This window comes from Urocampus carinirostris, chromosome 18, assembly GCF_059441175.1.
Source record: "Urocampus carinirostris isolate Australia breed hairy pipefish chromosome 18, RoL_Ucar_1.0, whole genome shotgun sequence".
NCBI lineage: Eukaryota > Metazoa > Chordata > Actinopteri > Syngnathiformes > Syngnathidae > Urocampus > Urocampus carinirostris.
Window position 1 is genome coordinate 3,743,024 of NC_142366.1, and position 12,242 is coordinate 3,755,265.

The 12,242-nt window shown below is 40.3% G+C and overlaps 1 protein-coding gene across 1 annotated transcript in view; it reads left to right on the plus strand.

Moving 5' to 3' along the window:
- The window catches only part of mrc1a (mannose receptor, C type 1a), a 54,115-nt gene that overhangs the window by 13,275 nt on the left and 28,598 nt on the right, over positions 1 to 12,242 (plus strand). Inside the window, exons 7-11 of the mRNA XM_088322222.1 lie at positions 2,270 to 2,449; positions 5,264 to 5,421; positions 5,482 to 5,598; positions 8,532 to 8,647; positions 8,712 to 8,860. Coding sequence (XP_088178348.1) covers positions 2,270 to 2,449; positions 5,264 to 5,421; positions 5,482 to 5,598; positions 8,532 to 8,647; positions 8,712 to 8,860 — 720 coding nt within the window. The remainder of the gene's footprint in view (positions 1 to 2,269; positions 2,450 to 5,263; positions 5,422 to 5,481; positions 5,599 to 8,531; positions 8,648 to 8,711; positions 8,861 to 12,242) is intronic.

Here is a 12,242-nt window from a genome sequence, read left to right on the forward strand (position 1 = left end):
AATTCCCTCGTGATTAACGGCTGTTGGTATTAGTTAGGAGGTATGGTGCATGCTACACCTAAGCATGGCATGATAAAATGTGTATTTGTGCAAGGATTACGTATCAACCATAAACATTTATAATGCACCATGCAAAAAAGCTATTGTTTCCCAGTGATACATTTTAATTGGAAAATACTCTTGCAACTGACTATTACATACACTTCTAATTAGTGCAACTTCTGCAGTCACTTAAACAGTGACTGTAGCCTTCAACCAGGAGAAGATGTCGTCAGGTGGTGACCAACCGTCACTGGGCATTTCGACCCTTAACCACAACGCCCTCGAGTTGGCGGGCCGGCAGTGATGGCCAGTCACTGCCCATCTTCTCCTGGTCCCCAGCTAAACTCCTCTCTCCTAATCCAGGAGCCAGCAAGAGGTTCTCTCCGCGGCTACCCCCACCCTTTTGGCAGCTGCCTTCCTCTCTCTTCCACTTATTCCCAGAGCTGTTAATGTGTCCCATACAGACTGTGCTGGAAAGCCCCTGCACCCGACCTCCACTAGGAATAGCCAGGTCTGCCATCCCTTGTCCCTGCACTGTTGGACCAGCTCTTGATATTTGGCGTTTTTACTTTCATGGGCTTCGCTGCATCGTTCTTCCCGTGGTACAGTTAGCTCAATCAGGATGATTTTTTGTGCTTCTTCTGACCAAATCACGATGTCTGGCCTCAAGGAAGTTTGGACTACCTGGGGAAAGTGTAATTTCCTTCCCAGGTCTACCTTCATCTCCCACGCTGGTGCTGTTTGCAGGAGGCTCTTTTTGGTCTTCTTGGAGGATGCTGGTTTCTCCCCTTCCCTGATGAACTTGATGGAATGTATTGGACTGGGTTGAGGTTGATGCTTCTTCCGCCTTTGCTGCTCCAAGATGTAAGCCAGTGCACCGAGGACCTTGTCATGGCGCCAGCGGTATCTGGCCTGGCTAAGAGCAATCTGGTTTCCTGCCAGAATATGCGCCAGTGTCCTTCTCCCACCACATAGCCTGCATGTTGGGTCCTCCCTCAACCCCCACCTGTACAGGTTGGTTGGTGTTGGAAGAGTATCGTAAACTGACCGGAGCAAGAAAGAGATCCGGGACGGTTCCAACCTCCAGAGTTCTGGCCAGGTGATCCTTCGCTTTGGTAGGTCCCACTTCGTACAGACTCCTTGGACTCCAAGCTCCACCGCCCTGGACCACCTGCCTTCCTCCTCCAGTTGAAAATACTGTTACTTTTATTTTTACCCTACACTGATATGAGAATATGGGGAGGGAATTGTCTCAAAAACAAATATATTTGTGTCACGGTTGCCATGGTGCCCAATTGCCCCCACCCATTTGGCGCCAGCTCGTTGAGAGATTGGCTTTCCGTCTATATTAAGCTCAGCGCTCTCTTGCTTCCTTTGTCGGCCTGTCAATGAACCTCTGCCCCGCAAGACGTGGGTTCTGACTTGGTCCTGTTTTCCTGTTGGATTTTCCTGTCTGGTATTGTTCCCGTTTATTTTGTCCTGTTTAATTTTGGTTTCCAGTTTTGTTTCCGTCTATTTTTGTCTTGTTTATTATTTTCTCCAGTTTTCAGTCCTGTACAGTTTCTCCTGTTCATTATTGAGATCCCGATTCGTTATCTATCCTGTCTGTCCCTACCTGTCCGGTATCTACCCCATCTGTCCGATATCAACTCGGGCAATTAGAATCAGTCTCGTCGGTCTCTGGCTTCCAGTCTTTCCACGCCAGACCGGCTGACTAACGTGCATGACTCCCCATTTCCCGTAAAATAAAAGGCTTGTGTGAGAACTTCACGTGATTGGGTCCTGATCCTGTTCTGGTTCTTGACAATTTGCAATTTACTCAAAATCTAATAATCATATGTCTTGATAAATGCACACACAAGATTAAACATGGCATAAGCAAATCGTAGATATATTTGTGGCTCACACCGATTTTCTTCTTTTGATGGTACTGGAGTAATTGATATCTTAGAAAGTGCTTGAATTTGGCCATGACAAAGGTGTACATAGCCTGTGCTTTGCACCTACCGTAAAACATCATTAGTATTGGTGGGATCAATAATAATAAAACGACAATCATTAATTATTATTATTATTATCAATATAATAATGTATTATTTCTTCTTTGAATGGTACTAGAGAAATTGGAAAATTGGTTTTGAAAGTCCTTAAAAAGTGCTTAAAGGGGCTATGAAAAAGGTGTTCGAACACTAATTGTGACTTCATGAATGTCATCATTTGGACGTAGTAAACCAGCCCAGCTTCTGCCCCAACCACTGGGTCCCATACGGCGGTAACTGTTACTTCATCGAGAGGAGCCCGAAAATGTGGAAGGACGCTTTGACGGCGTGCCGCAGGGAAGCTGCCGACCTGACCAGCATTCACAACATCGAAGAACAGAGCTTCATCATCGCCCAGTCCGGATACAGTAAGTTGTTTATATCTTGCTAAAATTGATCTTTTACATCTATATCCGTAAGAGGTAAGATTGGGCCTAAAAAAATTCAGCCCGACCCACTCCGTGGATACTGAAGCCCGAACCAAACCGAAACCTGACAAATTATCTCGATTTGAGGGCTGAGCCCAAAGCTAACCTGAATTTTCATATCTTATTTGTGAGGACTTTTTTTGTGAAAAGGAGGAGGAAGGCTTCTCTCTTGCCGAGTTTTTTTTAATCATCCACCTGTAATTGTTATTAGTTTAGGATCTGCACCATGGAGTCTGTCCTCATTTTGCGAAAGGCACCCACGGATGGGGATGCGCCTAGCCCACTTTAGAGAAAATTGCTTTAAATTGCATTTACTTAGTTCAGAATCTAATTCGGATGGTTACCAGTTCAGCTAGCAGGTGATGCTCACGATTTACCACCCGAATTAGTTCCCAAAGTAGCTTCTTTTGATCTCTGGTAATTAAAAGGATACACTTCTCACAATGTATTGTATTTTTAGCTTAAAAATAGAGCTTTTTCAGTTCATTGATACGGAGAGTGATTAATGAGTTCAAAAGAAAAATATATAGACTCCCAAAATGCATGAAGTTTGAGTCTAACAAACTACGATTTATTTACATGGCGAGGGAAATTGAATCTAAAGAACACGCGGTGTTAACGATGGGGAGGGGGAAGAAATCCTGTAGCAGGAATGAAAGTTGGTTGGTTGGATCCATTAACCACTAGGGTGATCTGGTTGCCAGCCGGTCGCAGGGCACACAGAGTGAGACAATTCACTCGCCCATTCACACCTAGGGACAATTTGGACTGGCCAATTAAGTCATTTGGAATGTGAAAGGAAACTGGAGTACCCAGGGGAAATCCCTGCAAGCACAGAGAGAACATGCAAACTCTGAACAGGAAGGCTGGTATACCCATGACCTCAGAACTGTGCCCAAGATGTCCTAACCACTCAGCTACCGTGCTGCCCATATCCTGTTATTTGACTACAATGTTATTTGACTACAATAAAACTCTTATACATGCTGTTTAAGGTAGTACAAAAACACAAAATTAAAAAGGATAGGTTTCAAGCGCAATTGCAAGCATCGTTTGTAGCTGTATTTGACTATCATTAAAAATATATTTGTCCTTCGCTGATCCATCGCCATGCGCTACTATTGTATCGCCAAAAACTTTCATTTTTAGTCAAACATCTCCCATGTTCCCACGTTTGTAGTATTCACTGAATGCGCTCTGCTCTCTCTATATACTGTGTGTGTTAAAGAAATATACATTTTCCACCTATGAATATTTATAAAAATTAACATTGCTATGTTAGTTCATATATTTTGCCGATTATTCAAATCAAAGTTTTTTTTCTGAATGAAGATTTATTGTAACACTAGAAAGGCACTAATTATCACGCACAGTCCCTTTTAGAGAGAGAGAAGCCGAGAGTCAAAGGACAGGAAGAAGATCTTTAAATTGACATTGCAAAATTTTTGTACAATACGTGTTGTGAGGAAGCCAGTTCCGTTTTTTTGCGGACCGCGGTCTGTCGTGGCAAAAACCTAAAAACGCCTCAGTGTCAGCGAGAGAGAAGCCGACCTGAATGTAACGGTTGACATTTTAGGCCCTGTTCGGGCTAATTCAGGTTGAGTGGGGCTTGGGCTTAAGATCTGACCTCAAGTGAAAATGGATCTTTGATGTCAACTGTCAACGGTTTAAACGAGGGGTCTCAAATTCAATGGAGTTAGGGGCCGCTGAAGTTGGATTTGGGTGAGTAGGGCCGAATGGTGGTTTCCACGAAAACAGCGCTGATTAAAACATTCCACTGTTCTTATAGGGACAGTGTTTTATATGTTTCCACTAGATGTCGCTGTAATGTGTAGTCCAAGGAATGCTACAAAATACAGAGACTAAAAGTGAACAAAAAGCACCCTTTTTCTTCTATTTATCCCAGTCTATCTCAAAGAAAGACAAAAAGAAGGGAATACGATGTTTTTTTTTTTAAAGGAATAAAATAGAATAGAATTTACTTTTATTGTCATTCTTTGTAACCATGAACACAGAACGAAATGTCGATACACCTGACCCGTACAGTTAAACTGTAGCAAGCCGATGCAGCCGCAGCCAAACAGGTCGCCGCCATTTTAGACCCAACTGCTGTGTTGGGAGTCATTAGGTGACCAAACCCCCCCAATTCCAACCCTTACTGCCAAGCGCCAAGCAGGGAGGCAATGAGTACCAATTTTGTAAGTCTTAGGTATGACTTAGCCGAGGCTTGAACCAGCGACCTCCCAGTCTCGGAGCGGGTGCCCTATCTTCTAGGCTACCGAGCTGGTAAATATAGAGAAATAAGAAAAAAAGGGAAAAAAGGAAAACGGAAATAAAAAGAAAAGTAGGGGGAAAGAAAGCAAATCAAGCAAAATAATGAAAAGCAAAAGAAAAGAAAAAGGAATGAAATAGAAAACACATTTCTATTTGTCTCCTTTTTATTTATTTTCTTATCCTTTTTTTGTTGAGTTTTACTTTTTGTCTTATTTTATTCATTTATTTAATTTTATTATTTCTCTTCTTTTCAGAAGTAAAAGGTGCGTTTTGGACTCTCTGTATCCATATTTTGTTTCTTTTCTGTTGTGCTTTTTGGACTTGTTTTTGGTGGCACGATTGAATACAGGGACATTTAGTGGGAAAATAAAACACACCATCCCTTTAACATTTATATTAGGCAGGGGCTTCAAACTATCCTCCTGGGGGCCGCAACTGACCTCCAGGCCTTCAGGTCCTGGTTTAAAATGTATTTCTCAGTGGCGTCCGACATTTTGTGGATTGGTCTAAACGACCAGAGAAGCCAAATGTTGTTCGAGTGGTCCGACCGCTCTCAGGTCAGCTTTACCCAATGGATGATGGACGAGCCCACCCACGCTACCAACTTCCAGGAAGACTGCGTACTCATCCGTGGAGAGGTAGAAAAACCCTTTTGTTTATAAATATACAAAAGAAAACCAATCAAAATCATCTTCCAGAGCGGCAGGTGGGCCGACCAAATGTGCGAGAAGACCTACGGATACATTTGTAAGAAGAAAGCATCCTCCAAAGCTGGGGATGGAACACAGGGACAAAGCAACCTAGGATGCAAACTTGTGAGTATTTTAAAATATGAACGTCACATTAGGACCCCAGGATATGACATGAATCTGTTCTGAGATGGGGATTGCCGGGTTAAATTGTTGTATGGCGAGAGATAGAAACTTATGATCCCAGGACTGACAGGATACAGGAGCGAACGAGGTGGGAGTGACACTTCCGTGTCCAACAAAGACAGGCGGGAATAGTAAGTCGTTTGGCCGGGCCTGGAGATCAGAGGCGATGTCGAGTTCGTAATCGGGATCGTAGGCAGGAGGCAGGCAGGTAACGAGGCAAAACGGGTCAGGTAACAGGGGGCAGGCAGAACGGGCGTAATCAGGTCCAGAAACGGGTCAATAACGAAGATCAGGCAGGAGAAAGGTTTAGCAGAAACGGAGTCGGACGGGAATGCTCACTGAGTGGAATACAACAGTTCGCAACGATCTGACAATGACCAAAAGGAAGCCGGGGGTTTAAAAAGGGAGTGTCCAACAATCAGCTGTCCGGGCTGTTGGCGCCAATCAAGCTGCCGCAGGTGCTCCAAATTGGCAATCACGATACTTAGGCAATCTCATCTCATCTCATTAGCTGCACCGCTTATTCTCAATAGGGTCGCGGGGGTGCTGGAGCCCATCCCAGCAATCATCGGGCAGTGGGTAGGGGACACCCTGAACTGGTTGCCAGCCAATTGCAGGGCACACAGGGACAGACAACTCGCTCGCTCATTCACACCTAGGAACAATTTGGAGCGGCCAATCCACCTGAAATGCATGTCTTTGGAATGTGGGAGGAAACTGGAGTGCCCGGAGGAAACCCACGCAAGCACGGGGAAAACATACAAACTCCGCACAGGAAGTCCGGTAGCTGGATTTAAACCCACACAGGAGGTTCCCAAGACCTTAGAACTGTGCCGCACACGCACTAACCACTGCGCCGCCGTGCTGCCCCACTTAGGCAATGTCATTACTTAAACAGAAACTGCACATTAAACCAAGTGTCCGGCAGATGGCACTCACGTGCCCGAAATAACCAAGGAACAATCAACATTGTCAGCACAAAAATAAACATTACTTATTTTATTTCTTTTGGATTTTAATTGTTTTCATAGTAAATGTGTATACAGTATTGTAATTTACTATAAACTGGTGTGGTAAACCTTTGAATATTTGTCTTATCTGGTAGCACTGATCCACGGCTAATAAATAGAGTACATTATCGTATTAACTTGCTCAGGAGGTAGAGCGCTTGTCTTGGGATCAAGAGATTGCAGTTCGAATCCCGGCTCCTCCGTGTTACTTGTCGAAGTGTCCTTGGGTAAGACACTGAACCCCTAATACCCCCAATAAGCAGGTTAGCGCCTTACATGGCTGCACGGCCGCTATTGGGAAATGTGAATAGAATAGAATAGAATAGAATAGAATATGCCTAATAGAAGCACACTGTAAAGCGCTCTGGGAAGTCTTGACTTGAAAAGTGCATTATAAATGCAGATCATTTCATTTAATTTCATTTCATTTCGTTTCATTTCTAAGTCTTTACGAAGTACACAAAATTTTGAATAAAGAGAGAGAAAGATGTCATGGGAGTTAGTTCAGCCAATAGCATATCAGGATTTAAATGATGCTGCAACAGAAGCCAATTGCAGACCAGCATCTTATATGACGTCGACCAATAAAAGACAGGCACTTTAGATACGTACCTTGTTGTAAGCGCAAACACTGCAAAGTTTGAATTTTGTATGTTTTTGGGCACACAAAATACTTTTTTGTTGATGTCAGATAGATCCACGTTTCCGTAAAACACAGCAAGCTGCACTCCATGTACGCTTTGATGTTTTTCACCAGCACAGCCAGTTCGTCGGTCTTATTTGGTAGAAAGTTCACATTTACCATGATTACGGACGGTACAGAAGGCCTATAATGCCGCTAGCCGCTTAGCCTTAGCTCCGACTCTGCATCCACGATAGGGGCCCCTCAACACGCCAGCACGAGAATTCTTCAGGGCAAGGAGTTGATTCCTCGGATAAACGCATTTTGTGTGTTAAAACCCATAACGATAGGATAGAAAGTAATCCAAGGTGTAGTTGTCAAACGGGACAAAAAAACACAGAAGATAGAAGCAGACACTTAAAACAATAAATCAGGAAAAAAAGGGCAAAATAACACGGAGCTGATGGAAAGGCTGCCGCTGGCGACGGCGCCTATGATGTTATGAGTGGGAAATAACGTGACAATGAGGGGCTAAAAAATATCTTATTCCACTGGATAGGGAAGCCATAATGCCATCCAGTGTCAATGCAGCACTGAGATCCAGCTACAGGGAATAATTATATTTTTCAATTTTTATTATTGTCACTAAAACAAAATGTGGGATGATGTCAAATGTAAAGCTTTTAAGTACCAGTGTGTAACAATTTACCACTTGCAGTCGTTGTAGCTTGAAATTTAAATTTTTTCATATTTTTGATTGTTTTTGTACTGCAAATAAACATGATTTGACTCATTTGTTCATATTTTTTCCTCTTAGTTTACTATAATATTTAAATGTTTCCAAGTAAAGATATAGTGGAATAAAAAATGACCAAAAAACGAGCAAAATGATCTGTTAATGTAGCAAGATAATAATATTTTGGTGCAAAAATAAAAAAACATTTTGTAGAGTAAAACATTTCTTTAAGTCACCCCGAGACGCCGAGAGGTCGCATGTTCGATTCCCAGCTTCTCAGAGTTATATGTCGAAGTGTCTTTGGACAAGACACTGAGCCCCTCTTGCCCCCAATGAGCAGTTAGGCACCTTGCTGCCTCTGGCTATTGGTGTGTGAGTTTGTGTGTGAATGGATAATTGTGAAGCACATTTCAAAGCGCTTTTGGGAGGTTTTTAGTGACTTAAATAGTGCTATGTAACCATTTACCATTTAACTCAGGGGTTTACTATATTCTTTTCTTATTAGGGTTCACTCAGGTACGGCTCATATTGTTACACCATCGGAGCTGAAAAGAAAACATTCGACGAGGCCACGCAAGCTTGTTCCAACGATGGAGGAAACCTCATAGATGTTTCGGACAGGTATGATCCTGCCACATCATTTCCAACATCAAATGCTCCGTTGATGTGCATTCTTCTCTCAAAGGTACGAGAATGCTTATTTGACCAGCGTGGTGGGCCTTAGGCCAGAGAAATACTTCTGGATGGGACTCTCCAAAAAAGAAAACACGCACACGTTTACTTGGACCAGCCGAAAGAAAGTTTCCTTCACTCATTTTAACGTGGGAATGCCTGGTAAGCCTCTCAAGTAAATTCATGTTTATTTATGACACCATTTATCACAAAACGTCTCAAAGGGCCACACAGGCCACAGTTGAGCTGCTGCTAAGCCCCACCCTTTTTACTCGTTCGAACAAACATTCAATGTTCGTTGAAGATCTCTATGGCAAGTGTCAAAGTCCGAGTCATTTGTCAAGAGGCAATTGATGCTGTTTGGGCCCACAAAGATCACATATCATCTCAAAGTCACCCAAAAAGCCACAACTATGCATTTGAGGCTCATATTAATGATTTAATTGTTGATAAGGTTGATGAAAACTTCAGCCTCAGTCAAAAACATTGTAAACATGATAAACCGCATCTCATTGTCATCACCATCTTAAAAACAAGCAAGAGGATCAGCATTGTTTATGCATTGCAGGGTAAGAATTGTGACATACCTTTAACGTATTAACCTAACTTGGCGTGACTTGTAAAATAGTCTTTGTTATTGCTATTAGCTTTTATTGATCCAAACGTAGCTTAAAGCTCTGTTCGTGTTAGACAAGCTACATTTTTTTTCACTTACGTATGATTACCAAAATACAAGATCTAGCACATTACAGGGCACTGAACTCCCAGGAAACAAAGTGACTTGATGTACAACGCAGCCAAGAGCTAACTTAGCTAACGTTGGGGATGTTGACGCTATAAGTAACTTTATATTTCTTTCCAGCAAAGCAACAAAAAGTTGCCTCAAATATCATGTTGACTTCCCTTAGAACATGTTTAGACATCCTTATTAACTTTATCCATGTTGTGTCGGTGCTGTGGACGATAACATAACTTTATCCTAAGCAAACACGTTTTAGATGTGGGTTTCATTTCATTTAAGAAAAAGGGGAAAAAATACACACCTTGCCCAGCCTCTCAGGATACCTATCAGATGTGCATGTACCCCATGCACACTGTTTGACAATTAAAGTTTAAAATGTAAGAAAATAACCCAAAAAACGAACAAAAACTAAGGAACTGCAATGCATTTCAATGGATGTGGGAGCAGAGAATGTCCGACTGTATTGGGTTGGCTATGCACACTGATTGGGTCATCGCGTTTCAGGGCAAGACTTAGGGTCAATTACATCTTTCAATCTGATACCTGCATCCGGGCAAAGAAAAACTAAAAAAGAAAAACAAAACAAAAAAAAAACTACTCTAATTCAACATTTTCGAGTTATTTTTTTTTCATATGAAAGCAAAGACGCATGTAATATTTACAAATTTACAAAATTATTACTCTTGAAATGACTCATTAATGTAGCTGAGATTCATTTGATAACGGACAAACAAAAATAAATTCCAGTAATAATTTTTTTTCATATGACAGCCACTATTTGTATATTTTCATTTAACAAATACATTTTGCTTAATTTGTGTTTAAAATATATAGTATAGTAAGTTATTTTTAAAAAAATTTTTTTAAGAAACAGTTATTCCAGATCCACAATATATTAGTGTATTTTTCATTTGTTTGAATTGTGATTAAAGATAATTTATTTTCTTGAATAAATTTGATAGAATCCCACGGCAAAATGTTCAGTCAGAAAAAATATTTTCAAATTTGTAAACTGTTTCTAATGAAATGAGAAATACACAAATTAAAACTAAAATAAATCCAAATGAATGTATGAATGAATGAATGAATGAATGAATGAAAACTTTTATTTTGAACATTAAAATAAAAACAGGCCGAAAACAATGAGTCAACAACAATATAATGTCACATAACATGTTTGAAAAGGGGTAGTCAGAAGCAGATGCTTATTTTTCCTACACCTTTATCTTCCCTATTAAATACATTTTACAAATCCTCCTTTACTCTTATGTCTAATATAACAAAATCTCATGGATATACTTATTACATAGGTCAGATATCAATAATTATAATAGTTACAATAATCACATATTTTATACACTAATCTTCGTAATACCCATCCCTCAACGTCATAATGCGCCTAGTTACAAAATGTCACTGCGGCACCAATGATAATAACAACAATAAAAATAAACATAATATTTATAATGACAGTTCTGATATAATAATAGCAACAATAACAACAAGTTAACCATAGTTTTAAACGCAGTATTTCCAATCTCCCTCATATCCCATTTTTTTCATCCCTGTATTTCGCCAGTAATGCTTTTTTGTATTTAAATTTGAACACATGGATAGTTGGACATTGTTTGATCTCATCTTGTAAATTATTCCAAAGTTTGACTCCACACACAGACACACACATACTTTTCCTGGTTGTTCTCACCTTTAGGATTTTGAATTCACTACAGCCCCTCAAGTAAGTGAATAATTGTATGTTTTCTGGCAATATGTTTTTCTTGACCTTTAGTAACAGTTGTGAAGTGAACATTTTTATTAAGTCATCCAATTTTAATAATTTGGACTGCATGAATAAAATATTGGTATGATCCCGATGTCCAACCCTGTGTATGGTTCTTATTGCACGTTTTTGAAGGATAAAAAGGGCTGTAATTATTGCCCCAGACTTCTGCACAATATGTTAAATATGGCAGAACTAGAGAACAATTTAATAAATACAATGCATTATAAATTAAAATAAATTTGGCTTTATTAATTATTGAAATGCTTTTAGATACCTTAGTTTGTATGTGTCTGATGTGTGTTTTCCAACTTAATTTATTGTCTGTTATGACCCCTAAAAACTTAATTTCTGATACAATGTCTATTGCAACACCATCCATTTTTACTTCTAAATCCTGATTTGTCTTACGATTACCAAAGAATATTACTTTGGTTTTATTTAAATTTAAAGATAATTTATTCATATCCATCCATACTTTTAGGTTAATTAGTTCACGATTAATACAGGTTACCAAATCAATATAGTTATCATTTGAATAGAAAATGTTAGTGTCATCTGTAAATATTACTATTTTCAATAGTTTTGAAACATTAAAAATATCATTAATATATAAATTAAATAACTTTGGTCCCAGGATTGAACCCTGTGGTACTCCACAACAGATGTCCAAGTATTCAGATGACAACTCTCCCATTTTTACATATTGCTTCCTCCCTGTCAAATAACTTCCATTGCAAAATCCATTGCAAAGCCACTCCCCTGATGCCATATCTTTCCAGTTTTTTTAATAGTATATTAGGATTAATGGTATCAAATGCTGCCCTGCGATTGGTTGGCAACCAGTCCAGGGTGTCCCCTGCCCACTGCCCGGAGATGGCTGGGATGGGCTCCAGCAACCCCGCGACCCTAATGAGGATAAGCGTTACAGCTAATGGGTGGATGGATGGATGGTATCAAATGTTTTTTTAAGTCAATAAATACCCCAACTGCGTATTTCTTCTTTTCCATACTATGGGTGA